Genomic DNA, 26968 nt, shown 5'->3' on the forward strand with positions numbered 1-26968 from the left:
CATCGGGTGCACGAAAGTTTATGCTCAAATAAATGTGTTGGTCTCTAAGGTGCCACGAGTCCACCTGTTCTTTTCATAAATATTCGTGAACGTCTCATTGGCATTCAGCCCTGGGCCTGGGTACCTGGCAGGCGCCCTCCCTGGGTCTGTGAATACAGTGACTGAAAATAGGTCGGAGTCCTGGGTTCTCTCCTCGGCTCTGGGAGGGGAGTGGGGGCTAGTGGCTAGAGCAGGCGTGGCTGGAAGCCAGGACTCCTGGGTTCTCTCCCCGGCTCTGGGAGGGGAGTGGGTTGCTGATCACTGTCCCCTCTTGCCCTCAGCCTGGTGAGGTTCGGGACTCCGAAGCCTGTGTCCTCACTCTGCAGCTGGAGCATTCATTTGAGCCGGGTGAGTGGGTAGTTTTGGGGTGGGGGGGTCTCTCCCACGTGGGTGGGGCTTGAATTGGGGCGGGGAGTTTCCTGCCCCTGAGCTGTTCTGGTGGAGAAGGGGGGAATCCCTACCCTGTCCTAATGCTCCTCCCCCCACCCCCAGATGACAGCATCCACTTCCGGAAGCGGGGGACCCTGCTCTGGAGCCCGGTGCCGGAGCCCAGCCTCTCGCTGAGCCAGAAGCAGCTGTGCGAGGAGGAGCGCACCAAGCTCAGGGTGAGCGAGCTGGGGGGCTGCTCTCAGCCCAGCCTGCCTGGGGCAGGAGGGGGGATATGGGGAGGTCTTGGGGGAAGGTTCAGGTAGCCCAGCTGCTGGTGTGGAGGTGGTTGGGGGTGGGAGGAGTTGCTGGCAGCCCAACCCATAGGGTGCAGGAGGCATGGGGGGAGTTCTCACCCATCCCTGTGTGTGCCCCCCTATCCCCCCCAGGATGTGGCAGCGCTGAACGGGCTGTACCGGGTGCGGATCCCGCGCCGGCCCCTTGGGACTGTGGAGGAAGCTGGAGCGGGGTATGTCACCTCCTTCGTCCGAGCGGTGAGTGCCCTCCTGTAACCGCAAGCCCTGTGCAGAGGTGCCCCTCCCCGGCCATGACACCCGCACCCCACCTCGCGGCATGGACCATGCCCCAGTACCACCGTCCAACTCCCCAAGGTGTCTCCTGCAGGTTGGTCTCTTTGGGGTTCCCAGCCCCCACCCCAGTGTCTGCTGGGTTGGGAGTGGGTGGAGGTCTTTGTTTCAGCTCCCCCTCCCCTCAAGTGCCCATTGGATGGGGGCAGGGAGAGGGCGGGGGGTGCTGGGCATGTCTGTGCCCTGCTCACCCCCCGTAATGCCCCCCCCAGTGCTCGCTGGTGGACTCCCACCTGTCGGACCAGCTGACGGTGCACACGGACGGGGCAGGGAACGTGATCGGCGTCTCCATCGTCACCGTGCCGGGGTCCTGCCCCGGCGCCGAGGTGGAAGATGTCGACCTGGAGGCCTTCAACACCACAGTGCTGCTGCAGCAGCCGGTGCCGGCGGCCGTGTGAGTTGGGGGGTGTGTGTGTGTGTGTGTGTGTGTGTGTGTGTGTGTCCTTCCTGGGGGAAAAGGGGGCGGTGGGCCAGGAAGGCGTGGGGCCCCAGGAGGGGTCCTGGTCTGGTCTGAGCAGGCAGTTGTGGGTGGGATGGTCTGGCCTTGGGAGGCGGGGGGACGGTCTTTCTGATGGGTGTTTCCACCCCCACCAGCCCCGAAACGGCAGCGTTCATCGAGCGCCTGGAGCTGGAGCAGGCGCAAAGAGCCAAGAACCCACAGGAGCAGAAATCCTTCTTCGCTAAATACGTGAGTGCCGGGACCCCTGCCCCCCGCACTTGCTGCGCCGGGACCCTCCCCACTCCCCCCCCCGCCGAGCGCTGGGCCGAGACACTCCCTCCCAGCATCCCCCGAGCGCTGCACCAGGACACCCTCCTCCATTGCACCGCCTGGGGTCCCAGCACTGCAACGAGACCCCCCCATCACACTGGGACTGGGACTTCCCCCTCCCGGCACACACAACCCCCAAGCACTGTAGACGGCCAAACAACCCCTCCAGCGCTGCATCAAGCCCCCACCACACACACACCTGAGAAACTCCTCCTCCCATGGGACCGCCCCCTCCCCCCATCGCTGCCTGGGACCGCCTCCTCCCCCCCGTGCTGCATTGAGAGCCCCCCACCCACCATGCTGCCCAGGACGCCCCATATGCAGCACTGCACCAGGACCCTTCAGCATTGCCCTGGGAAGTCCCCCCAGTTCAGATACCGCTGTCCAGAACCCCCCTTCAAACCTCTCCTGCCCCAGGACCTCCCCTGCTCAAACCTGGCCTGGGGGGGCTCAGCTTCTTTCCAGAGCGTGCCCCCCACCCCACCGCCGCTCCCTGATATGTGCTCTCCCTCCCCACAGTGGCATTTAATTTTGGGCGGGGCCGTGCTCCTCCTGGCCACCGGCTCGGTGAAAGTCCCGCGGGAGCCCGGAAGCCAGCCCTGAGCAGCCAAGTAAACCCTCCCCACCTGCTGCCCCCTCCCCACCTGCGATTAACCCCCTCCCCAGCCAGCAGGGAGCCTGCCCTGGGCCCAGCCCATCTTGCTAGTCTGTGCCTGGGGGTGTCTAGCCTTGGGGGTGGGTTATTGCCCTGGCTTCCCCATCACTCCCTGCTGGCCCTGGGAGGATCACAACGCCCCCCCCGCCCCACCTTCCCTCCAGCCCTTTCCTCTCACTAGGGTGATGACAATCGCTGGTGCTGGGGCTTTCTGATCATCTGTGGGGGAGGTGTTTGCTTCGGGGCAGGGGGAGCTTGGGATCTGCCCCCTGTATGTCCTGGGTGGGCTTTTGTGTGGCTACTCCCACGGGGTGGGGGTGCCTGCAGGAGGGGTCCTCTGCCCAGGCCCCCTCTAATCCCCACTCCCCTCTCTCCATAGTGGATGTACATAATTCCCGTGGTGCTGTTCCTCATGATGTCCGGAGCGCCCGATGCCGGGGGCCAGGGCGGAGGCAACGGGGGTGGTGCCGGCGGCGGGGGCAGGTGACGATTGACTTTGTGCTGCGGGCCATGGGGGCCCCCTGGGAGCCGCCTGAACCTCCAAAAGGCAAGGGGGAGGGGCTGAGCTAGTCGTGCTCCCAGCTCTCGGTGTAGGTGTGGGGCTGGGACCCCATGGCGGTAAATAAAGGCTGTCCTGGAACCGCTCCTGTCTCCTGTGGTGAGTGGGGGGCTGGGGGAGGGGGAAGCTGGCTTGGGGGGTGGCTGGGAATAAGTGTAAGACTGGGGAGGGGGCTGGGTTGGGGCCAAGAAGAGAGAGAGTGGTGGGGAAAGCCATGGGGGGGAGGGGACCTGGCTGGGGGAGAGGCTGAGACGCTCAAGGTGAGGGGGTGGGTGTAGGGGATACTCCCAACCCTCCTCCCATGGGTGCTGTGGGGCTGGAGTGGGTGACCACTGGGCAGGGCTGTATCTACGCCCACCCAGTCCCATGGACCCAGGGGGCTGCCCTGGCACGCACCTGCTGGCTGTGCCCCCCAGGAGGCTCTCCCATGCCGAGCCACCTCCCTGCGTGGAGACGAGGAGGGGGCTGTCCAGCCGGGACCTGATCTGGCACCACGGGAACCGGAACCACACACAAGCGGAACCCAGGGCCTGGACTCTAGAACCCAGGGCCTGGACTCTAGAACTTGCTGCTCTAGAACCCCCAGCCCCTGGCATGGGCCGGGGGGGGCCCCAGACACCTGGGTTTTACCCCTAGCTCTGGGAGGGGCGTGTGTGGGGGGGGAGCCGGATGCCTGGGTTCATTCTGTCCCCAGCTTTGGGGGGTGGGGCTAGTGTAGGGATGGGGGGAGCCCAGACTCCTAGGTTCTGTCCCCAGCTCTGAGGGAAGGGGCGGCTGAGGGGTGGAGCCAGGACCCCTGGGTTCTATTTGGGTCATACTTCCCCCCCCCCCGCCTTTTTAGTCGGGGAGAAAGCGATGTCCCGCCCCCTCTAATTTCCAGCTAGTGCTGTCTGTTCCATTTCCTGCGCTCCTATTGGCTGTTGGTGCTGTCCGTTCGCGTCCCGTAGCGGCGCCCCACCTTCCTGTCGGACTTCTCGCTGCCTCGCTCTGCTCTACGCTCTCATTGGTCGCTGGGAGGAGTGTTCGCCCCGCCTCCTCCGCGTTCCCAGTGGTTGGCAGTGCGTCACAGCACCTGGCCTCTTCCGAGGGGCGCGCTCCCATTGGCGGACGGAGCCGCCGACGGCCGCTGATTGGCTGAGCGGGGAGAGGCAGGGAGCGCGCTGGTTGGCTGGCCCAGGGTGTCAGCGGGACCCACGTTCGCGATCGATATGGGCGGCGGAGGCGGCCGGGCCGGGGCCGGAGCCTCCCGTCGCGGTGCCGCCCGAGCGCCGAGCAGGTGGGGGCGGGACCGGGCTCGGGCCGAGGGGAGCTGGCGGGGGCGGGAGAGTTCAGGGGGGAGGGAATCACCCACTGTTGGGGCGGGGCCGGTACCAAGGGGGCGGGGCTAAGGCTACGGGGAATGGTGTCAAGGGGGCGGGGCGAAACGGAAATGGTGAGAGGGCGTGGCTGGTATCAAGGGGGCGGAGCTAAACGGAGATGGTGTGGGGGCGTGGCTGGTATCAAGGGGGCGTGGCTACGCCAGTGTTGGGGTGCTGGTTTTGGGGAGGAGGGGATCACCCAGTATTGGGGAAGGGGCTGGTACTAAGGGGGTGGGGCTAAGCCAGTGGGGGGCTGGTATGGGGGGAATCACCCACTGTGGGGGGCCAGGCTGGTATCAAGGGGGCGGGGCCAAGCCAGTGGCTGCAGTCAGAGGAGGCTGGTAAGGGGAGTGGGAGGGAATAACCCAGTATGGGGGGGGCTGTTATTGAGAGGGAGGGGCCAAACCAGGCTGGCATTGAGTGGGAGGGACTAATCTAGTGGGGGGAGGGGCTGGTGTGGGGAGGGGAATAACCCCTGGGGTAGGAAGAACAGGAGGACTTGTGGCACCTTAGAGACTAACAAATTTATTTGAGCATCAGCTTTTGTGAGCTACAGCTCACTTCGGGAATAACTCAATATGGGGGGAAGAGCTGTTACTGTGGGGGCAAAGATGGGGGGTGGGCAGTCTGGGGGGGCTGCTGGCCTCTGCCCCAACCTCACGCTGCCAGTCTCTGCCCCTTTCCCCAGGCCCGCGATGCAGGTGTCCGAGGATGCATGCGCCCAGCTGGAGGATGAGATGCTGTGTGAGTGTGACCCCCACCCCCTGAGACCCCCCATGTCCATTCCACCTCCCCCCCCGCCTAGCTCTGGAGAGACCTCCACACCCCTGATCCGGGTCTCAGTTCCAGGCTGCCTGGGGGTCCCCTATCTCCCCCCAGTCTTCAGGGTACAGGGGGTGTTTGGGTTCAGGGTTTTGGGGTCTGCTTTCCCCGTAGTCTCTGGGGATCAGGTTGCAGGGTTTTGGGGTTCCCTCTCACTCTCTTCCCCCCCCCAGTCTGCGAGGATTGCCGGCTGTACTTCCGGGATTCCTGCCCCCAGCACGGGGTGCCCACCTTCATCGCTGACTCGCCCGTGCCGGCCCAGGCACCCTCGCGGGCCCTGCTCTCCCTGCCCCAGGGGCTGCTGGTCAAGGAGCGGCCCCAGGGTGGGCTGGGCGTGTGGAGCACCCTACCCGCCCTGCCCCGTGGCTGCATCTTCGGCCCCTACCAGGGGGAGGTGCTGCTGGAGCTTGGGGAGTGCACCCTCTTCTCCTGGGCGGTAAGTGCCCCCCCTGCGGCCCCCCACCCCCTGTCCTTCAAGGGTGGGTGCTATGCGGGGGAATCCCTCAGGGGAGCTGGGGGGATCTCTCTGTGGGGAGGAGGGGTCTCCCTTGGGATGCTGTGGGGGGGCTCGGTCTCTCTGGGTGCTAACCCCCTCCCCTCGCCCCTCCCCAGGTACGGGAAAACGGCTCCTATTTCTACATTGATGCTTCCGATGACTCCAAGTCCAGTTGGATGAGGTGAGGCCTGGGGGGGGGCCCTCCCCACCCCACTGGCTCCTGCATGACACCCCACCTCCTGCGCTGCTGGGGTACCCCTCTTTCCTCCACTGCTCTGGGCTGGAGGTTCCCCCCATTACCCTCCCCCACACACTGCCCAGGGGTCCCTGCTCTGGGCTGGGGGTTCCCCCCATTACCTGCCCCCCACTGCCCAGGGGTCCCTGCTCTGGGCTGGGGGGTCTCTTCCTGCCGGGGTGGGAGGGCAGCCCTGTGAGCCCCCCATCCCCCTACTGGGTGGGGGGACCTTGACTCCTCCCTGCCCCCCACAGGTATGTGGCCTGCGCCTCCACGGAGGAGGAGCACAACCTGACGGTGTTCCAGTACCGCGGGCGCATCTACTACCGGGCCTGCCAGCCCATCGGCGCCGGCGCCGAGCTGCTCGTCTGGATCGGCGAGGAGTACGCCCGCACCCTGGGGCTCCAGCTGGGTAAGTGGGGCTTGTGGCTCTGCTGGGAGTGGGGAGGGGATCCACTGGAGGGGTGCGTTCTCTGGGTGGGGGGCACCTGCTGGCTGCCTTCTCCACCCCCCCATCCCAATCCCTTGGGGACAGAATGGCTCCCTCCCTAATAGCTCTCTGGGGTCACGCAGCCTCCCCGGAACCCCACCCCCTGAGGACAGAGAGGGTGGGGCCGTGTCTCCATGGGGCGGGGTCACACAGCCCTCATAGAATCATAGAATCATAGAATATCAGGGTTGGAAGGGACCTCAGGAGATCATCTAGTCCAACCCCCTGCTCAAAGCAGGGCCAATCCCCAATTTTTGCCCCAGATCCCTAAATGGCCCCCTCAGGATTGAACTCACAACCCTGAGTTTAGCAAGCCAATGCTCAAACCACTCATGTCCAATGCCTGAGGCTGGAGGGGGCAGGGCTGCATCTCTATGGGGGCAGAGTTACAGAGCCCCCCCATAATCCCACCCCTTGAGGACAGAGGGGCTGGGGGTCTTGGTGTGGGGGTGCAATCACACAGCCCCCACCCCTTGAGGACAGAGGGGGCAGGGCTGCATCTCAGTGGGGGCGGGGTCACACGCAGCCTGCCCCGCCCCCAATCTAACTCTCCCCCTCCCCCCAGGGGCGCATTTCAAATACGAGTTCGGGGAGAAGGAGCTGCTGCTGAAGATGTTCCAGGACCTGCAGGCCAAGCCCCCCGAGCCGGCGCCCGCCGCCCCCCCCTACCTCTGTGGCAACATGGCCTCTTCCCAGGGGCACTTGCGCAAGCCCAGCCCCCCAGCCCTGGCTTTCCCGCTGCTGGAGGGCACCCAGAACCTGGTGGGGCTGGGCCGGGCCCAGAGCCGCTACTGGACTTTCTTTGGCTTCCAGGGTGACACCTACGGGCGCATCCTGGATAAGACCAAGATCATCTGCAAGCTGTGTGGGGTGCGGCTCTCCTACAGCGGCAACACCACCAACCTGCGCCAGCACCTCATCTACAAGCACCGGCGGGAGTACAACCAGCTGGTGGGGGCGCCAGACCCCCCCAAGGGGGTGCCGCCACCCCCCGCCGCCGCCCTGGGCAGGACCACCCGGGCTGTGACCGACTTCCTAGTCTGGGACCTGATGCCGCTGGAGGTGGTGGAGGGGGAGGGCTTCGGGCAGATGCTGAATGCCCTGGAGCCCGGCTACAAGCCGCCGGCAGCCGCCTTCCTGGCCCACACCCTGCTGCGGGAGCGCCACCTGCAGGGCCAGGCCAAGGTGACGGAGCTGGTGCGGGGGCTGCCCCACTGCGCCCTCAGCCTGGACCTCTGGCACCACAGCCCTGGCCTCTCCTACCTCACCCTCACCCTGCACTACGTGGACGACGCCTTCGAGGCCTGCACACGGGTGCTGTGCAGCCGCCCTGTGCCGGAGGAGCCGTCCCCCGAGAGCCTGGCGGGGGCGCTGGGCTGGGCAGCGGAGAAGTGGGGGGTGAGGGAGAGCGGGGCCTACACCATGGGGCCCCATGGACCGGCTGTCCGCCAGGCGGCCGCGGCGCTGGGCTGGCAGGCCCTGCCCTGTGTGGGGCAGGCCCTGGAGGGTGCCACGGAGGCAGTGCTGGCCCTGCCGCCTATCCGGAGTGCCCTGGAGCGGTGCCGGCGCCTGGCGGTGTGGGCACTGGCCGTGCCGGGCCGTGCCGAGGAGCCCCTGCTCCGGGCTCAGCTCAAGCGGCTCCTGCGGGACGGGGCCCAGTGGCAGAGCGCCCACGGGCTGCTGCAGGGGCTGCTGGAGCAGGCCGAGGCGCTGGCTGGGCTGGGGCCCGAGGGGGAGCCAGCCCTGCACCCCCAGGACTGGGCCGCGCTCCAGGACGCGGCCGATGTCCTCAAGCCCCTGGCGGTGGCCGCCTCCACCTTCACCAAGGAGCCCTTCGCGGGACTCTCGCTGGTCAAGCCCGTCCTCACCTCCCTGCTGTACAAGCACCTGGCAACGGGCGAGTGGGACTCGGAGCTGGCGCGGGCGGCCAAGGGGGCGGCCCACCGGGAGCTGAGCCGGCGCTACGCCGAGCCCAAGGTGGAGCGCGCCCTCAGCCTGGCCTGCGCCCTGGACCCCCGCTTCCGCAGCCTGGACTTCCTGAGCCAGCCCGACCGCGCGGAGACCCTGCGGCTGCTGACGCTGGAGGCCGCCCGCCTGGCCGAGGCGCCCAGCGCCAGCCCCTCCCCGCCACCCCCGCCCCCCAAGCAGCCCCGGCAGGACTCGGCCATCGAGTACCTGCTGGGGGACCTGTGCAGCGGGCGGGGCGGGGCGGGGGCAGGCTCGGTGCAGCAGCGGGCGGAGCAGGAGAGCGCCAGCTTCCAGACGGCCGGGGCCTCCTCCCTGGGCCAGGAGCCCCTGCAGTGGTGGAAGACGCACCACGCCCAGTACCCGCTGCTGGCCCGGGCGGCCCGCCAGCTGCTGTGCGTGCCCGCCACGGCCGCCCCCCCCCGCCTGGCTCTTCGGGGAGGCCGGCCAGGCCGTCTACAAGAAGCGGGCGGCCCTGGCGCCAGAGCACGTCGACATGATGGTCTTCCTGCACGGCAACCGGGCCGTGCTCTGAGCCGGGGCCGGGGAGCCCGGCTGGACCTCCTGCCCTGGGGGGGAGGGGACTGAACCCTGGCCTGTACCGCCTGCCCTGGGGGGAGACCCTGGCCTGTACCGCCTGCCCTGGGGGGGACCCTGGCCTGTACCTTCTGCCCTGGCGGGGGGGGAATGGAATCCTGGGCTGTACCTCCTGCCTGGAAGGAGAGGAGACCCTGGGCTGTACCTTCTGCCATGCGGGGGGGTGGGGTGCTGGACTGTATCTTTTGCCCTAGGGGGGTGATCCTGGGCTGTACCTCCTGCCCTGGGGGGTGGGGGGGACTTGTGGGAGACCCTGGTGCCTCTACCTTGCAAGGATTCCCCCTCCATATTCACCCCCCTGGCACCAACAACATTATATCCAGCGCTTCCAAGCCTCCTTGGGGGGTGGCTGCCCCCGGGCCAACCATCGTGGTGGCAAACAGCCAGCCCCCTATGCAGCGGATGGGGATGGTCCACCAGTGCTGGGGTGTGTGCTGGAATAGCAGGGAGGGGGTGCGAGGGAGGAATCGTCCAAGTTCATTAGCTTGGGGGGGGGGTGAGAGAGGGGCCCATGTGCAATGGGTGATGGGCGAGGAAGGAATAGTCCATGTGCGGTGGGGGGGTGTGGATGAGAGAGGAATATCTGTTTATACTGGGAGGGGGGAGTGAGGGAGGAATAGTCCATGTCTGATGGGGGGAGTATGAGAGCGGAATAGTCCATGTAAGCTGGGAGGGGGGTTGAGGGAGGAATATTCCATGTGTACTGAGGGAGAAGGGTGAGGTGCCAAGTGCGATGGGGGTGGAGGGGGGGACAGAGAGGAATAGTCCATGTAAGCTGGGAGGGTGAGGGTGGAATAGTCCATGGGTACTTGGAGGGAGGGTCACAGCACAAGGACAGAGCCAGGGCCTCCCCCACTTTCTTTTGGAGCCGTCTATGCTGGGGGGGAGATGTGTTTGAGACCCCCCCACCCCTACAACTGCACTGTGATCACTGTATGTCATGCCCCCAACCCACCAGCCCCCCAGGCTCAATGGGGGACTCCCCATGCACCAGCTCCCCCCCCCCCAGCAGCAGCCACCAGGATGCAGCTAATAATTTCAAACCAAAGAATGGAGCCCCCCAGCTCCTCCACCCCATCCCCCGTGACCCCTAGCCCTGCACTGCCCCGCTCCCCCCATTCCTGCGCCTGGGACCTTCTGCCCCCTGCTCGCCCCAGCCCTGACTGTACCTGTGACCCTCTGCTCCCCCCCCAAGTTCTCTGTCCCATCCAGTCCCTTTCACCCCCTCCCTGGCGCCCTTGACCCAGCCCCACCCTGCATGTGTAGCTGAATGCTGAGATTGTACACCCAGAGTTTTGAAGTCCATGCTGAAACGTTCCCATGAGTCTAAGCGGGTTTCTGCGGCCCAGGCCTGGCCTGTGGGGGGGAGCCCATGGCGCCTTCCCCCACCCCTGCTGGCCGCAGTCTGGGGCTGCCATGGCAGGAAAAGAAACCAAAAAAACCAAACTAAAACCGAATAAAAGAGTTTCTATTTTACCAGAGACGCCTGCGAGTGTAACTGGGGGGGGGGGGTGGGAGGGGAGGCTGCCCTTGGGGGGGACACAGCATTGGTGCTGTGCCCTGGGGACTCATGCCTGGGAGAACAGGCCTTGGGGGGTCACATGCATGGTGGGGGGGGAAGTGAGGCCAAAGGGGGACCAACCCAAGGAGCCATGTGAGGCTGAGGGGGGTGCGGGGTGAAGACTGTCCCAGTGTGTGTGTCTGGGGCTAGCTAGACATGGGGACCAGAGCAAGTTTCCCCCCAAGTGATGACCTTTGACCCCCTAGCATCTGGATAATGGGTCATCCCTGGGGTTCTGTTCAGACCTTGGGGCGGGGGGGGGGTATGAGTCTGGCAGCCTGTGACTTGGGTGGGGGGCAATGGGAGAGAGGGATTAAGCCTTTCCTTGCTGCAGCAGACAGCCAGCCAGCTGCCTCTTCCATGAAAGCTGGTTATGGGGGGCTCCCCAGAGGTGGTTCTTGGCAGGGGAGTAGTTTCCCCTTGAGCAAATACATGTGATGATACATTGTCAGGTGTTGGCATTTGGGTCTCTGGAATGGGGGGGGGCATGGTCCCCCAGAGTCAGTACTCACGGATAGGTGCAATCGTCCTGTCAGGAGTAGATGGGTGGCTGATAGGGGTTCAGGAACTGATTCTCTGGGGTGCAGGATCTCTGGGGGGAGGTGGGTACTGGGTCTCTGGGCTGGGGGGTGTAGGGTCCCTGGGAGGGACAGGTGCTGGGTCTCCGGGCTGGGGGATAGAGGGTCCGTGGCGGGGGACAGGTGCTGGGTTTCTGGGCTGGGGGGTGCAGGGTCTCTGGGGTGGGGGTGAGTGCTGGGTCTCCAGGCTGGATGGTGCAGGGTCGCGGGCGGGGAGGGGGGAAGTTGCAGGGTCCCTGGTGGGGGGCAGGTGGTGGGTCTCTGAGTTGGGGTGTGTAGGGTTTCTGGAGAGGGTGGGTGGTGGGCTGCTAGGGGGCAGGTGCTGGGTCTTCTGCCTGGGGGATGCTGGGTCTCTGGGTGCAGGGTCCCTAGGGGGCAGGTGCTGGGTCTCTGGGCGCAGGGTCTGCGGGCCGGGGGACGCTGGGTCTCTGGCGCAGGGTCCCGGGGGCGGGAGCCAATCCCCCCTAGAGCCGGTACTCGCAGACGTAGTACATGCGCCGGGCGCAGTCGTTGTCCCACCATTTGCCGTCGTCGGAGGAGAGGGAGACGCAGTTCTCCCGGGCGCCCCCGTTGGGCTGGCTCACCAGGTGGTCCCGGTACCAGTCGAAGAACGAGACGCGCTGGCCGCTCTCGTACAGCCACAGGCCCTCGGCCCGCCGGTCGTGGATGCCCACCCAGGCCGGCCAGTTGAAGGGCTGGAAGGCCTCGTGCAGGTAGCGGCGCAGGGCGGCCAGCTCGGTGGCGTCGGCCGGCATGGCCAGGTTCCCTCCCCGCAGCCGGCACAGCTCCTGCGCCCCGTCATAGCCCTCGAACTGCTTCACGATCAGGAAGCATTTGGCGTGGACTCTCCGGCCCCGCAGGCAGCCTGCAAGGGGGGGGGCAGCCTGTGACCTCCGATTGCCCCCCTGCTCTGCAAACGGTGACCTTTAAGCTCTGACCCCTGACCTTCCTCCTGCCCCTCCCCCTGACTGCAACCGGCAGGTGAGTATCTCCTCTGCCCTGCCCCCCAACCCTGCCCCTCTCGCCCCAGGGGAGGGGGGTGGGGGGAGAGGGCGACCTTTGCACCTTGACCCACTGCCCTTTGCCCTGTGATCCAGGGTCTGTCCCAACTAACACAGGGGCGGGCTCACCCTGCTGACCTTTGCTCTCTGACCCGGGCTGGGCTGCTGTCCTCTTTGGCTCCTTTTCGGTCCACAGCTGGGTCCCCCTCCCGGCTGACCTCTGACCCAGAGTGGGGTTAACCCCATTGACCTTTCCCCTTTGACCCAGAGAGGCTACGCCCTCTGCCCTTTGAGCCCCGGAATGTGGCATGCGGCTCTCAGGCTGGTCCCCCTTTGACTCACCGCTGACCTTTCCCCTTTGACCCGGGGTGGGGCCACCCCTGACCTTTGCCCTCTGCCCCGCCCCACACTCACCGTCGATCTTGCCGATGTCCTGCTGGTTGCGGGTGCTGGTCTGGCGGAGGGTGCTCAGCCCCTCCTGGGCCTCGGCCAGGTGCCCCCGCAGCTCGGCCAGGCCCTGGGAGACCTGGGCCAGGCGCAGGTCCATGGTGTAGAACTGCACGTTCAGCCGGTGCACGGCTGCGTCCAGGCTGTCCAGCCGCGAGACTGCCGGGGGGGGACCGTCAGACCCGCCGCCCCGCCCCCGGAGCCCCCCATCCTCTCCCCCGTCCCCCACGGACCGTCAGACCCGCCGCCCCGCCCCCGGAGCCCCCCATCCCTGCCCCCGTCCCCCACGGACCGTCAGACCCGCCGCCCCGCCCCCAGAGCCCCCCATCCTCTCCCCCGTCCCCCACGGACCGTCAGACCCGCCGCCCCGCCCCCGGAGCCCCCCATCCCCGCCCCCGTCCCCCACGGACCGTCAGACCCGCCGCCCCGCCCCCGGAGCCCCCCATCCCCGCCCCCGTCCCCCACGGACCGTCAGACCCGCCGCCCCGCCCCCGGAGCCCCCCATCCTCTCCCCCGTCCCCCACGGACCGTCAGACCCGCCGCCCCGCCCCCGGAGCCCCCCATCCCTGCCCCCGTCCCCCACGGACCGTCAGACCTGCCGCCCCGCCCCCAGAGGCCCCCCACATCCCCGCCCCCATCCCTTGCCTCTGTCCCCCCGAACTCCAACCCATACATGGACTTGGGAAGCCCCCAGCTCGGGTTTTGGGAGGCAGGGCATCGGGGCCAGGCCAGGCTGGGGCTGTAGGGGGCAGGCCCCTGAGCCCCCCATACTCACACACATAAGTGAATCCATCCTCCTCGGGCCGAGGGGCCGCTGTGGTCGGGACTGGCTGGGTGGGCTGAACGTCCTCCTCAATGGATGCCCCCTCCCCCTCTTCCCCTTCCTCCTCTCCCTTGCCCCCCTCGGGGGCCAGCTCTGTCAGTGTCATCTCGGGGGGCCCCTCTCCCTCCTCCTCTGGCAGCTGCAGCACTTCCTGCAGGTGCTGTGGGGAGAGAGGGGAAGAGTGACCCTCCTGCCCTGGGGTTTGCCCCCAGCCCCTCCTGCCACCCCGCCAGCTCAGCTCCCTATCCTTCTTCCTGCCCTGCTCCCCCATCCCCTGCCAGCCTCCTCCCTACCCCCCAGTCCAGCTTCCCATCATCCAGACCCCGCCCTCCATCCCTCCCCCTTGGCCTGCCCCATGGCTGCTGCACAGAATGTGTGTGTGCGGGGTGGGGGGCATGCACCTTTTGTGGTGCTGTCTGGGAATCGATATGTGGGACTCCCAGTCTAGTGGATTAGAGTGGAAGAAGGAGGGGGGCTGTGAGTCAAGACTCCTGGGTTTTCTCCCCAGCTCTGGCAGGGGAGTGGGGTGTAGTGGTTAGAGCAGGGAGCTGGGAGCCGGACTCCTGGGTTCTCTCCCCAGCTCTGGCAGGGGAGTGGGATCTAGTGGTTAGAGCGGGGGGGGGCTGGGAGTCAGGACTCCTGGGTTTTCTCCCCAGCTCTGGCAGGGGAGTGGGATCTAGTGGTTAGAGCGGGGGGGGGCTGGGAGTCAGGACTCCTGGGTTTTCTCCCTAGTTCTGGCAGGGGAGTGGGGTCTCGTAGTTAGAGCAGGGGGGGCTGGGAGCCAGGACTCCTGGGTTCTCTCCCCAGCTCCGGCAGGGGAGTGGGGTCTAGTGGTTAGAGCAGGGGGGGCTGGGAGCCAGGACTCCTGGGTTCTCTCCCCAGCTCCGGCACGGAAGTGGGATCTAGTGGTTAGAGCGGGGGAGGGGCTGGGAGCCAGGACTTCTGGGTTCTGTTCCCAGCTCTGTGACCTTGGTGTCCGAGCCCCCTCCCCCCGTCCCCATGCAGTGACGGGTGTCATCTGGATCCCCGGGCTCTGAAACGGGCATGTTTGAGGTTGGGCTGGATGAGGCCCTTACATAAGGCAGCTATGCTCAGCTCTGAGTTCCAGTCCCAGGAAAGGAATGGGAACCCGGGGAGAGGGGGGACCCCAATGGGGGTAGGGGAACCTCGGTGGGGGGGAGGGGTTCGGCTGGGGAAGAGGGGGACCCTGAACCAGGTTGTGAGAATCGGGACCTGAGGCAGTGTGATGGGAGAGGGTGGGACCCCGAGCTGTGGGGGTGCAGGGGCGAGCCCCCAAGGAGGGGCTGGGACATTGGGATGGGGGGTTCCAGGGGAGGGACCCCATGGGCCTGGGTTATTGGGGGAACACGCTGACCATCCCCCGGCCCAGCATCCCCCTCACCTTCAGCATCAGGGCCTGTCTCTCCTCCTCCGAACTGAGCTCCCGGCCCTGGCCGGTCGCCAGCAGCGCCCCCAGCAGCAGCAGCACCCTGCACCCCATGGCCATGCCCGCTCCGTTCCCCCCCCGTCCCAGACACACTGGTTCCGCCTGCCCGGGCGGCGCCGCTGGAGCTGGCGGGAGGGCTGGAGGGGCTGGGACCCCGGCCAAGAGGCAGCTGATCCAAACCAGATGTTTGGGGCTGAGGTTGCCAGGCCCAGCGCCTCTGGTTGTGTGTGTGTGTGTGTGTGTGTGTGTGTTGACCCCAGTCCCTCCCCGCGGTACAGTAGGTACGTGTGTCTTTGCCCATCCCATACCCATGGGAGCCTGGGCCCCACATCCATGGGTGTGGTGGTATGTCCGATGAATGTCAAAGCATCTGCCTGTGTCCGCGTGTGGACTTCCCTACTCCACGGGTATCTTATGGCATGTATATTTGCATGGCAGTGCGGCCTTTCTCATGTGTCGTCGTATGTCAGAGCATGTGCCCTGGGGCCACATGTGTTCGTGTGGCCCATGCATGTCACAGGGCATGTCCCGTTTCTGTGTTTGCGTGGCCCAGGCATGTCCCAGTGAGTGCCCTGTCTCACGGGTGTGGACAGCGTGGGGGTGGGGGGAAAAGTTCTGGCCATGAATGGAGTGGGGGAGTGGGGCTGCCCTATGGGTCCCTGGACAACAGTGGTAGGGGGGCGTGGGGCGGAGGTGGCGACGGGGAGGGCTGGATGTGAATGTGGGGGCGCAGCGGCCCCCTGTGTTCCTGAGCTGGGGACAGCAGGCTGGGGGGGGAGTTAGTACCAAGGTGCGGGGGGGGGGGTTGGATGGTACATGGGGGGGTTGGCTGTGAATAGTGCTGGGGGGTGGAGTGGGGTGCCCCCCATGCATTCCTGAATAGCAGCGATACTGTGGGGGGGGAGTGACTGGGACCGGGTGATGGGGGGGCTGCCTATGAATGGAACAGGGCGGACCCAATGCATTCCTGAACAGCAGCAGGCGGGGGGGGGCATCGGGGGGGCTGGAACCGGCTGGATTGTGGGTAGTAACGGAGTAGATGGTTGGGGGGGGCGGAGCTGGCTATGAATGGAGGGGGGGGAGCGGGGAGGACCCGGGCATTCCTGAACAGCGGCAGCGGGGGAGGGGGCGGGCGGTACCGGGAGGGAGGTCCCGGCTGGATGGTACCCGGGGGGGGGTATGAATGGGGGGGGCGGGGCATTCCTGAACAGCGGCGGCTGGGGCGGGGGGGCAATGCCGGGGGGGGGCGGTGCCGGGTGGATGCTGGATGGTACCGGAGGGGGGGTGGTACCGGGGGGTATGAATGGGGGGGGCGGGGCATTCCTGAACAGCGGCGGCTGGGGCGGGGGGGCAATGCCGGGGGGGGGCGGTGCCGGGTGGATGCTGGATGGTACCGGGGGGGGTATGAATGGGGGGCGGCGCATTCCTGAACAGCGGCGGCTGGGGGGCGGTACCGGGGGGTGGCACCTGGTGGGTGGTACTGGGGGGGGCGGGCTGATCAGCATCATCCAAGGCGGGGGGGGGGAAGCGCGCAGCCCGGGAGCCGGGACCAGGCGCAAACGGACGGAGATGGGGACGGGGACGGGGACGGGACCGCGCCGCGCGTGGGGCTGACACCCGCCCATCGCCCGGGGGGGGGTCAGAGCCGGGGGGGGCCGCCACCATGGTCCCCCCCACAGGACAGTCGTGCTGAGCGCCCCCCAGCCCCCCCCCCCCAGCCATTGGCAGGTAAGGGGCAGGCAGCCCACGGGGAGCCGGTGCTCCTGTGTGGGGAGGGGCAGGGGGGCTGGCTGGTCGGGGTCCTTGTGTGGGGAGAGGCGGCGGCGGCGGCGGTGGGGGGCTGGCTGGTCGGTCGGGGTCCTTGTGTGGGGTGGGGAGGCTGGCTGGGGTTCGTGTGTGGGGTGGGCAAGGCGGCTGGCCAAGGGTTTCCTGTGTGGGGAGGGGCAGGGGGCTGGTCGGGGGTTCCCTGTGTGGGAAGGGCAGGGGGGCTGGCTGATTAGGGATCTCTGTGGGGAGGGGCACGGGGGCCAGGGTGCCCTTGTGGGGAGGGGCAGGGGGAGCTGGCTGGACAGGGGTTCCCTGTGTGGCAAGGGGGTGGGGTTACTGGGTTGGGGGCTCCCTTACAGGGAGGGGCAGGTAGTTGGCTGGCCTGGGGTCCCTGTGTAAGGGGGCACTAGATGAATGGGGTCTTCGTGGGGGGAGGGGTTGGCTCGCTGGGGTCTATATTGGGCTGGAGATGAGAGGGGGGGAAGTGAACTGGGGCTGGCTAGTATCCCTGGCGGAGGAGGGGCAGGAGGCTGGCTGGCCGGGGTCCCCATAAGGGAATGGTAGGGGGCTGGATGGATGGGAACCCCATGAAGGAGGGGTTGGGGGATGGACGGGGTCCCTGTGGGTAGGGGGAGGCCTGGCTGGTATCCCTGGGGGCTGAATGGAAGGGGGGGTTCCCATGGGGGGCGGGGAGGTTGTATGGCCTTGGTGGTGACTTTCGGGAGGCTTGAGGAGCGAGGGGACCCCGGAGAGCGGCTGCCTTTGTCTGGGGGCACAGTGTCTGGGGGCACAGCCGGGTCTCTCTGCCCTGACTCCTCTTGGGTCTCCCCCACCCCTGTTTCTCTTGGCCCCGGGCTTGTGGCTTCGAGCGATACTAGCCACGGGCGCCCCAGTTTGCTCTGTGGCTTTGCAGCATCTCCCCCCACCCCAACTCCAGAAATGGTTCCGGGGGCGGTAGGGGGTGGGGGAAGGAGAGTAGATGAGGCAGGCGGGGCGGGCGGGGAGCAGCGCCATGCGGGGGGGCGGGGGGAGGCTGAACAGGGCGCTGGAGAACCAAGCGGGAAGCTTCCTGGGAACAGCATCGGGTGCACATGTGCTGCCAGGCATGTGAGTGAGTGTGTGTGTGTGTGCGTGCGTTATCTCTGGGTGTGGGTGTGCACGCATCTATTTGTGTGTGTGTGTGTGTGTGTGAGAGAGAGAGAGAGAGACAGCTAGGGTGTATATCTCTGTGCATGCATCTTTGTTCATTTCTGTGTGTGTGTGCATGCGTGCATTATCTCTGGAGATGTGTGCATGCATTATGTGTTTGTGTGTATGTGTGTACATGCATTATCTCTGGGAGCCTGCACATATCCCTGGGTGTGTGTGCATGCATTATGTGTGTGTGTGTACATGCATTATCTCTGGGAGCCTGTGCATATCTCTGGGTGTGTGTGCATGCCTGTGTGTGTGTTTGTGCATGCATTATCTGTGTGTGTGTGCACGCATTATCTCTGGGTGTGCATGCCTGTGTGTGTGTGTGTGCATGCACACACACACCTTTATCTGTGTGCACACACATGTGCATATCTCTGGGTGTGTGTGCATGCATTACCTGTCTGTGTGCATGCCTGTGTGTGTGTGCTCCCTCTGGGTGTGTGCGTGCATTATCTCAGCATGCATCTCTCGGTGGGTGCGTGCACTGGCACTGTGTGTCTGCGTTATCTCAGCATGTGCTTGCCTGGGTATCTATGTCTCTGCATTTGTGTAAGTGCATTCCTCTTTTGTACGCACACGTGTCTACCTGGTTGTGGGGGGTGCCTGGCCATGTATCCACAGGTGTCACTCTGTGCACATGTACAGGTGTGTAATGTCGGTGGATGCATCTGCACACAGGTGTGAATTCAGTGCTGGTGCAAGGGGAGTGGGGGGCTTGTCTCCATATTGGTGCCGTCGCATGGGTGTGTTTCACCGGGCCTTGTCGCTTGCGTTCATGCCTGGGTGTGTCTCTTGGAATGACAGCCCTGCAACGGTGGGCATGGCGTTGGTGTAAATCTGTGCACGAGGGGCCCTGGGTGTGTGAGGGCGGCTGAGTGACACGCGTGGGGAGGGACGGGGGACGCCTCCTTTGGCCTCATTTCAGACCCAGGAGGCGCATGGTGCTTTCTGCTTGAGGCCAACGGAGAAACTGAGGCAGCTGATACGGCCTTCCCCCTCACCCGCCAGCCTGTGTGTCCCCTGTATGGCCCACCTCCAACCAGCTGCCCCTCACCCGCCAGCCTGTGTGTCCCCTGTATGGCCCACCTCCAACCAGCTGCCCCTCACCCGCCAGCCTGTTTGTCCCCTGTATGGCCCCCCACAACCAGCTGCCCCTCACCCACCAGCCTGTGTGTCCCTTGTATAGCCCCCCCACTATCCTGGCTCTGTGTGTCCTATATATATCCTCCCAGCCTGACTCTCTGTGTGTGCCCCATATATAGACCCCGCCCCAGTCTGGCCCTGTGTGTGTCCCATATATAGACCCCGCCCCCAAACCTGACCCTGTGTGTCCTCCATATATAGACCATCCCCACCAGCCTGACTCTGTGTGTGTCCCATACACAAATGCCCCCCTCAACCTGGCTGTGGGTGTCCCATATATAGACACCCCAAAGCCTGGCCCTGTGTATCTGTATGGCCCTGTGTATCTGTTGCAGACCCATGGGTTCTGTAATGCACCCCAGCTTTTGAATGGCCCTAGGGTGACCAGACAACAAGTGTAAAAAATCAGGACGGGGTGGGGGGTAATAGGTGCCTATATAAGAAAAAGCCCCCAAAATCGGGACTGTCCCCATCAAATAGGGACATCTGGTCACCCTAAATGCCCCCCAGGAGGAACCTGCCAATGCACCAGACAGCCCCCGGGGAACCTGCTCTTCCTTTTCCGCCCCCAAGATGGCCTCTGGGCTGCAGCCCCCCCTACTTCACACCCGAGTCCAATCCAGGCAGCCTCCTGGTAGAGACGTGCCTGCCCCCTGCCCCGGCAGGGATCGGCGCCCCCCCAGCCAGGGTTTACCATAGAGTTTTCCAGGCAGAAGCAGCTGGAGTGCAGCATCGGGAAGTCCTTAGCTGAGCACAAAGACATCCAGAGAAGGACACGGTCCAACCTGGCCAAGCCAGATCTTCAGCCGTGGCCCTTTCTGGCTCTCCGCGCCTCCCCCCCCCACCACTCCGGTCAGTCGCACATGTGAGAGCTGCCCTCTCTCTCGCAGAAGCCGGCCCTTGCCTTTTGGGGCTCGTTTCAGCCAGTCCTCTAGCGGCTTCATTCATAGCCCCCAGGCAGGTGTGCCCCCCACCCCTCCTGTCTCCTGCTGTTCCTCAAGGGGCCATTATTTTGAACCCCTGTGGGCCCGCTGGGTTGCAATGCAAAGTACAGAGGGAAACTGAGGCACCCATCGGGATGGTAACAATAGTACAGAAAATTCTCACTCTGTGACAACATCCCGTCCCCCTCCGGCTCCCAGCCTGGGCTCTGTGTGTCTTGTAGAGAGACGACCCCCCAACTCAGCCTGGCTCTGTGTGTCCTGTAGAGAGACCCCCCCCCGTGCCTGGCTTTGTGTCCTGTGTAACCCATCCCTCCATACGTCTCCAGAGTCACTTTTCTATCCCTCTCCCCACAAACCCCACTATCCAAACATCCGTCCAACCATCCCCTTGCGTCCATCCATCCACCCTTCCCTCCAGGGCCCCACCCCACTCTCTCTGTCCATCCATCTTAATCCATATCCTTCCCCACACACATCCCTGCATCGACCCGTTCCTCCTCCCACCCCCGCTCTCTCCCCCTTCCCCTACACACCCCACCACCTAGCTCCCTCCAGCCGCATATGCATCCCGCGACCTGGCTAACTGACGGGTCTCCAAAACGCCAGGGTCAACGGGGAAGCTGCACCGAGTGGGGGTGTCTTAGGGGTCAGTATGAGACACAGCACTAATCAACATTTCCCTCCATGATCTGGGAGTCGACAGAAAATCCCCGCAGATCACGGGGTGGCCGGTGCCCGCCGGGTGAATACCAGGGAGCACGGGGCAGTCCCGCGGGGCGGGCGGGACTGCTTGGGGGAGCTGGGCCCGTTCAGACCAAACGTGTGCAAAGAGCTGCAGGCGAGGTCACGCCGCTGGGAGCAGAGAGCGCAGCTGGGGCCGTCCCTGCGGGCTGGGGGGGGGCTCTGTCCCAGAGAGCCAGGGTGGAAACTGATTTGGGGTCACTGAATAGGAGCTCCCAGTGTGATGCTGGGATGAAAAGGGTGAAAGGAATCCTTGAAAGTATAAGCAGGGGAATATTGTATTGATCTATCTATCTATCCCCATCCACTCTATCTATCTATCCATCCATCCATCCCCATCGACCCCATCTATCTATATCTATCTATCCCCATCCACCCCATCTATCTATCTATCCCCATCCACTCTATCTATCTATCCATCCATCCATCCCCATCGACCCCATCTATCTATATCTATCTATCCCCATCCACCCCATCTATCTATCTATCCCCATCCACTCTATCTATCTATCCATCCATCCATCCCCATCGACCCCATCTATCTATATCTATCTATCCCCATCCACCCCATCTATCTGTCTATCTATCCATCCATCCATCCCCATCCACCCCATCTATCTATATCGATCTATCCCCATCCACCTCATCTATCTGTCTATCCCCATCCACTCTATCTATCTATCCATCCATCCATCCCCATCGACCCCATCTATCTATATCTATCTATCCCCATCCACCCCATCTATCTATCTATCCCCATCCACTCTATCTATCTATCCATCCATCCATCCCCATCCACCCCATCTATCTATATCTATCTATCCCCATCCACCCCATCTATCTATCTATCCCCATCCACTCTATCTATCTATCCATCCATCCATCCCCATCGACCCCATCTATCTATATCTATCTATCCCCATCCACCCCATCTATCTGTCTATTTATCCATCCATCCATCCCCATCCACCCCATCTATCTATATCTATCTATCCCCATCCACCTCATCTATCTATCTATCCCCATCCACTCTATCTATCTATCCATCCATCCATCCCCATCTATCTATATCTATCTATCCCCATCCACCCCATCTATCTATCTATCCCCATCCACTCTATCTATCTATCCATCCATCCATCCCCATCGACCCCATCTATCTATATCTATCTATCCCCATCCACCCCATCTATCTGTCTATTTATCCATCCATCCATCCCCATCCACCCCATCTATCTATATGTATCTATCCCCATCCACCTCATCTATCTATCTATCCCCATCCACTCTATCTATCTATCCATCCATCCATCCCCATCGACCCCATCTATCTATATCTATCTATCCCCATCCACCCCATCTATCTGTCTATCTATCTATCCATCCATCCCCATCCACCCCATCTATCTATATCTATCTATCCCCATCCACCCCCTCTATCTATCTATCTATCTATCTATCTATCTATCTATCTATCTATCTATCTATCTATCTATCTATCCCCTACACTCTCTCTTTATTTGTCCATCTCCCCTCCCCCCGCCATTCAGTGTGAACCTCCCCGCCCTGGGCACTGTGTGCTATGTTTCTCCAGTTGTGGGCATGGGGCAGGGGGCAGGCTGTGTCCCATCCCCCCGCCCAGGTACTCTGTGCCCTTGGCAGGTGCCTGCACCGAGGCCTTAGTTCTCTGTGCTCCAGCCGGGCTGGGCTATTCTTAGCAGCCGCGCCTTTGATTCATGCTTCTGAGAGCACATGTCTGTGTGTGTGTGTGCGCGCGCTGAGTGCAGCAGTGCCTGTGTGTGTGTGCGCACGCTGCATGCAGCAGTGTCTGTGAGTGTGAGTGCTGAGCGCAGCAGTGTCTGTGTGTGTGTGCTCACGCTGAGTGCAGCAGTGCACATGTGTGTGTTTATGTGTGTGCGCACTGAATGCAACAGTGCCCATGTATGTGCGCGCACGCTGCATGCAGCAATGTCTGTGAGTGTGAGTGCTGAGCGCAGCAGTGTTTGTGTTTGTGTGTGTGTGCGCACGCTGAGTGCAGCAGTGCCCATGTGTGTGCCCGTGTGTGTGTGCACGCACATTGAATGCAGCAGTGCCTGTGTGTGTGTGCACACTGAATGCAGCACTGCTCGTGTGTGTGTGTGTGTGTGTGTGTGTGCATGTGCACTGAATGCAGCAGTGCCCGTGCGTGTGCACAACTTGTGTGGGTGTTTATGTGAGCATGCCAGTGGGTGCATGCATGTGTATGTGTAGCGATGTGAGTGTGTCTGTGTTGAGCTGGGCAGAGCCACATGGTGTGTGTGTGTGTAAGGAGCTGATCCTCTCTCTGGCTTGGGGGGAGGGTTAAACCCAGGGGTAAGTGGACCAGGCCCCCCAGCTCCGTCCTGTTCTGTGGGGGGGGGGCGGGGGGAGGCCTGGAGCCTAGCAGCTGGAGCGAGTTGGGACCCTGTGGGGTCCGAGGTCAGGGGGGCAATTAAAGTCACAGGTCAAAGGGGGGCAGTGGATGAATAGGGTCAAGGTCAAAGAGGTCAGAGGTCAGGGCATGCAGCAGCATCAGTGGGAGTTTTGCGGGAATTGCTCGCCCCATACCCTGCCACCCCCCTATCTTTGGGGGCACCCCCAGGTATCCCCCCCAGATTGTCCCAGCCCCCCCCCAGGACCTCCTGTGGGGCTTGTTTGCTGGCAGCAATGGACTGGGAGCTGGGGGGCTGTTGTCAGGGGAGCGGGGTCCCCGCTCTGGGTTCCACCCCACCCATCCTGGCGAGGGGGCTCCCCAGTGCTCAAAGCCCCACAGGGTGGGATGGGGGAGGGGGGCCTAGTGGGTCGTGGGGTGGAGTCAGGACTCCTGGGTTCTCTCCCAGGCTCTGGGAAGGGGAGCGGGGGCTGAGTGGGTTTTGCGGTGGAGCCAGGACTCCTGGGTTCTCTCCCAGGCTCGGGGGGGGGCAGCGGGTTTCCCTCTGGATTGAGACAGGCTGGAGGCAGAGCGAGGAGAGCTGCTCCGATGGCTGGCTGTCTCCATGGAAACGTGGCCAGGCGATGGAGAGAAGCCAGGCCCCAGGCCTGCTGGGGGGCTGGGTGGGGGCAGAGGCTGGAGTGGGGTGGGCGAGGTGTGGGGCAGCCAGGCCGACAAGGGGGCACCTGAGGTATGTGCGTCAGGGGGACCCGTCCCCGAGGCACATGTGGGGGGGGGGAAGGATGTTTGCAGATGCTCCCCTGCTCAAAGGCCTTCACAGGGGTGGGGAGGTTAGTGGCTGTGGGGGGAGTGGTGGGGGGGCTCTGAGCTGTCATGGGGGGTGAAGGCGGGGGCTGAACCGTCACTGGAGAAGTCTTAGGTGTCTTGAGTGGGGGGCAGAGGCCAAAGCAGATAGGGGTGGGGAGGCGCGGTGCTGGTGGGGGTAGAGGGGTGCCTGGGTCAGTTATAATCCCCCCCCACGGCCCAGCTGGGGGGATGGGAAATGAGCATCCGAATGGCACACAAAGGGACCCTGGGGGGCTGGCATTGAGTGAGCTGGGAGTGTGAGGGGCCAGGGCTGCCTGTCCATCCATCCGTCCATCCAACCACAGCCTCATCTGTCCCTATGCATGGCCCTCTGTCCGTCCATCCATCCCTCCCTCCGTCCCTGCACCCTGTGTCTGCCCCTCTGCCCTGTGTGCACTCCTCCAGCCCTCCCTCCATCCATCCATCCTTCCCTCCGTTCCTCCTTCCCTACACCCAGTGTCTGCCCCTCCGCCCTGTGTGCACCCCTCCATCCTCCGTCCCTCCTTCCTGCACCCTGTGTCTGCCCCTCCGCCCCATGTGCACCCCTCCCTCCATCCATCCATCCCTCCCTCCCTCCGTTCCTCCTTCCCTACACCCTGTATCTGCCCCTCTGCCTCTGTGCTCACCCCTCCATCCTCCATCCCTCCTTCCTGCGCCCTGTGTCTGCCCCTCTGCCCTGTGTGCACCCCTCCACCCCTCCCTCCATCCATCCATCCTTTCCTTCATTCCTCCTTCCCTCCGCCCCGTGTGCGCCCCTCCGCCCCTTGTGCGCCCCTCCGCCCCGTGTGCGCCCTTCCCTCCCTCCCTCCATCCATCCTTCCCTCCGTTCCTCCTTCCCTATACCCTGTGTCTGCCCTTCCGCCCCTGTGCTCACCCCTCCATCCTCCGTCCCTCCTTTCTGCACCCTGTGTCTGTCCCTCTGCCCTGTGTGCACCCCTCCCTCCATCTATTCATCCCCCCTCCATCCCTGCACCCTGTGTCTGCCCCTCCGCCCCGTGTGCACCCCTCCACCCCTCCCTCCATCAATCCATCCTTCCCTCCGTTCCTCCTTCCCTACACCCTGTGTCTGCCCCTCTGCCCCTGTTCGCACCCCTCCATCCTCCGTCCCTCCTTCCTGCACCCTGTGTCTGCCCCTCCGCCCCATGTGCACCCCTCCCTCCATCCATCCATCCATCCTCCCTCCGTCCCTGTGCCCTGTGTCTGCCCCTCCACCCCATGTGCACTCCTCCCTCCCTCCCTCCATCCATCCATCCATCCTCCCTCCGTTCCTCCTTCCCTATACCCTGTATCTGCCCCTCTGCCTCTGTTCGCACCCCTCCATCCTCCATCCCTCCTTCCTGCACCCTGTGTCTGCCCCTCCGCCCCATGTGCACCCCTCCCTCCCTCCATCCATCCATCCTCCCTCCGTCCCTGTGCCCTGTGTCTGCCCCTCTGCCCCGTGTGCACTCCTCCACCCCTCCCTCCATCCATCCATCCGTTCCTCCTTCCCTACGCCCTGTATCTGCCCCTGTGTACACCCCTCCGTCCCTGTGTCTGTCCCTCCGCCCCGTGTGCACTCCTCCACCCCTCCCTCCCTCCCTCCCTCCATCCTTCCCTCCATTCCTCCTTCCCTACACACTGTGTCTGCCCCTGTGCGCACCCCTCCCTCCGTCCCTTCCTGCACCCATCTATCTCTATTCCTCTGTTTTCATGGAGCTGTCCCATCTTCCCTCCCATCCTATGTCTGTCTGTCTGTCTGTCTAGGTATCTAATCTTCCCTCCTGTTTACACACCCTGACACCTGTCCCCAGGATCCTTCCCAGGGAAGTTCCCATGGGGTGGGGCTGCTCACACCATTATGAGCTGTGCCTGGTTGAGATCCCCAGAATGTTATCTCAGCACTGGGCAAGCGGTCCCTGTGTACCCAGCCCCCACCCCAGAGGGGCCGTGGTCCCAGAGCCAGGCAGGGGGTCCCCGTGTACCCAGCCCCCACCACAGAGGCAGCTGTCTTTCTGAGGGGGGTAGCAGAGTTCGGGCCCAGGGCTCTGGCCGCTCTGATTCCTCTGTCCTTCCCGGGCTAATTTTAGCCAGTGGCGGGAGCGAGGAAAGTGGGGCAGATGTCCCAGGGCGTCGGGGGGCGGGGGGGGCCTGGGACTCTGGGAGGGGCTGCTCCAGATTGCTGGGCCTCAGGTGTTGAGCAGAAGTGGGACAAGGACCCACAAAGTCACCCGCCAGGGCTGGTGGAACTGGGGCTGGGGGGTCGTGGAGGGGGGCAGTGGAGAGCGGGGAAGGTTTATGGCTCAGTGCATGGGTCCATGGGGGGGTGGGCAGCCTGCTGCCCTCTGCTCCCCATGCTGACCCCCCCATCTCTCTCTCTGTCACCCCCCCCCACCAGCTGGCCTGTGATGCGGGACAATGCCCCGGAGCCCCGGGTCCAGCGAGGAGGAGAGAGTCTCGGAGTATCCCGAGGGGGAGTCGGACTCTGAAAGCTCCCGTGACGGCCCCCCCGGGGCTAGCCCCAGCCCCCTGGACCGCAGGACCCAGGGGCCCCCCATGTCGGTTCCCGACGACGCCCGCTTCAGTATGATGGTCTTTCGGATTGGCATCCCTGACCTGCACCAGACGGTGAGGGGGGGTGGGAGTGGGGGCTGGCCGGGAAGTGGGGAGGGGGCTCCCTAACTTGCCCCAGATGATGGGAGTATGGGGAGGACATCTCTGACCTGCACCACACGGTGATGGGTGGGGGGGACACCGTGCATGGGGGGAGGGGGGGAGGAAGGAGCCAGAGAGGAGGGTCCTCCATGGAAAATGTCCCTTTCTCTTTACCCCACAAAAGGGGGTGGGAGAATTACCCAAGCTCCTCCTACCCCCGACTAGCCCCCTCCCCTCCTGCAGCATCCCCCTCCTCATCCCTCCCGCCTACCTCCCTCCTCTCCCCCAGCTTCTCTGCTCCCCCTTACCCTCCCCCCACCCCTCCCTCCCAGACTCCCTCTCCCCCATCTCCACCTTTCTTCTGTCCTTGTATCCCCGCCCCCCCCCGCCTTCCGGCTCCTTTCTCCCCTCCCCCTCTCCTCGCCTGCTGCCCT

General features: G+C 64.3%; 4 protein-coding genes across 5 annotated transcripts in view; 3 read left to right on the forward strand and 1 right to left on the reverse strand.

The window, feature by feature from the left end:
• EMC10 (ER membrane protein complex subunit 10) overlaps positions 1–3116 on the forward strand; it is a 4163-nt gene extending 1047 nt beyond the window's left edge. The window contains exons 2-8 of one of the 2 annotated variants that reach the window (XM_038381749.2): positions 321–387; positions 532–644; positions 855–959; positions 1265–1446; positions 1647–1740; positions 2341–2432; positions 2856–2993. In XM_038381749.2, the coding sequence (XP_038237677.1) occupies positions 321–387; positions 532–644; positions 855–959; positions 1265–1446; positions 1647–1740; positions 2341–2424 (645 nt within the window). In that variant the 3' untranslated portion in view covers positions 2425–2432; positions 2856–2993. Of the gene's footprint in view, positions 1–320; positions 388–531; positions 645–854; positions 960–1264; positions 1447–1646; positions 1741–2340; positions 2433–2855 lie in introns of both variants that reach the window. The other variant, XM_038381748.2, reaches the window with a different exon arrangement.
• Positions 3117–4164: 1048 nt separating this feature from the next.
• LOC119847185 (E3 SUMO-protein ligase ZBED1-like) lies at positions 4165–9194 on the forward strand. Its single transcript, XM_038381726.2, is given in 7 exon segments — positions 4165–4311; positions 5082–5137; positions 5389–5651; positions 5828–5892; positions 6201–6358; positions 7002–8818; positions 8820–9194. Coding segments are annotated over 7 exon segments (2544 nt in total). The 5' UTR covers positions 4165–4243; the 3' UTR covers positions 8937–9194.
• A 1626-nt stretch (positions 9195–10820) lies between these two features.
• Positions 10821–15132, reverse strand: CLEC11A (C-type lectin domain containing 11A). Its single transcript, XM_038381747.2, has 4 exons — positions 14811–15132; positions 13361–13568; positions 12553–12744; positions 10821–12002 (listed from the first exon to the last, which is right to left on the reverse strand). Exons 1-4 carry the CDS (start codon positions 14913–14915, stop codon positions 11602–11604), a joined length of 906 nt encoding a protein of 301 aa, XP_038237675.1. The 5' UTR covers positions 14916–15132; the 3' UTR covers positions 10821–11601.
• Positions 15133–16392: 1260 nt separating this feature from the next.
• Positions 16393–26968, forward strand: part of SHANK1 (SH3 and multiple ankyrin repeat domains 1) — a 38369-nt gene continuing 27793 nt past the window's right edge. The window contains 2 exon segments of the mRNA XM_043501097.1: positions 16393–16583; positions 26278–26507. Of these exon segments, the coding sequence (XP_043357032.1) occupies positions 26298–26507 (210 nt within the window). The 5' untranslated portion in view covers positions 16393–16583; positions 26278–26297.

Source organism: Dermochelys coriacea, chromosome 23 (genome assembly GCF_009764565.3).
Source record: "Dermochelys coriacea isolate rDerCor1 chromosome 23, rDerCor1.pri.v4, whole genome shotgun sequence".
In the NCBI taxonomy this organism is placed as follows: Eukaryota; Metazoa; Chordata; order Testudines; family Dermochelyidae; genus Dermochelys; species Dermochelys coriacea.

Coding starts and splice junctions, on each gene's coding strand:
- CLEC11A (XM_038381747.2), bottom strand. CDS start 14,915: ATGGCCATGGGGTGCAGGGTGCTGCTGCTGCTGGGGGCGCTGCTGGCG. Junction 13,569..14,810: donor GACAGGCCCTGATGCTGAAG/GTGAGGGGGATG, acceptor CTCTCCCCACAG/CACCTGCAGGAAGTGCTGCA. Junction 12,003..12,552: donor GGACATCGGCAAGATCGACG/GTGAGTGTGGGG, acceptor CCCCCCTTGCAG/GCTGCCTGCGGGGCCGGAGA.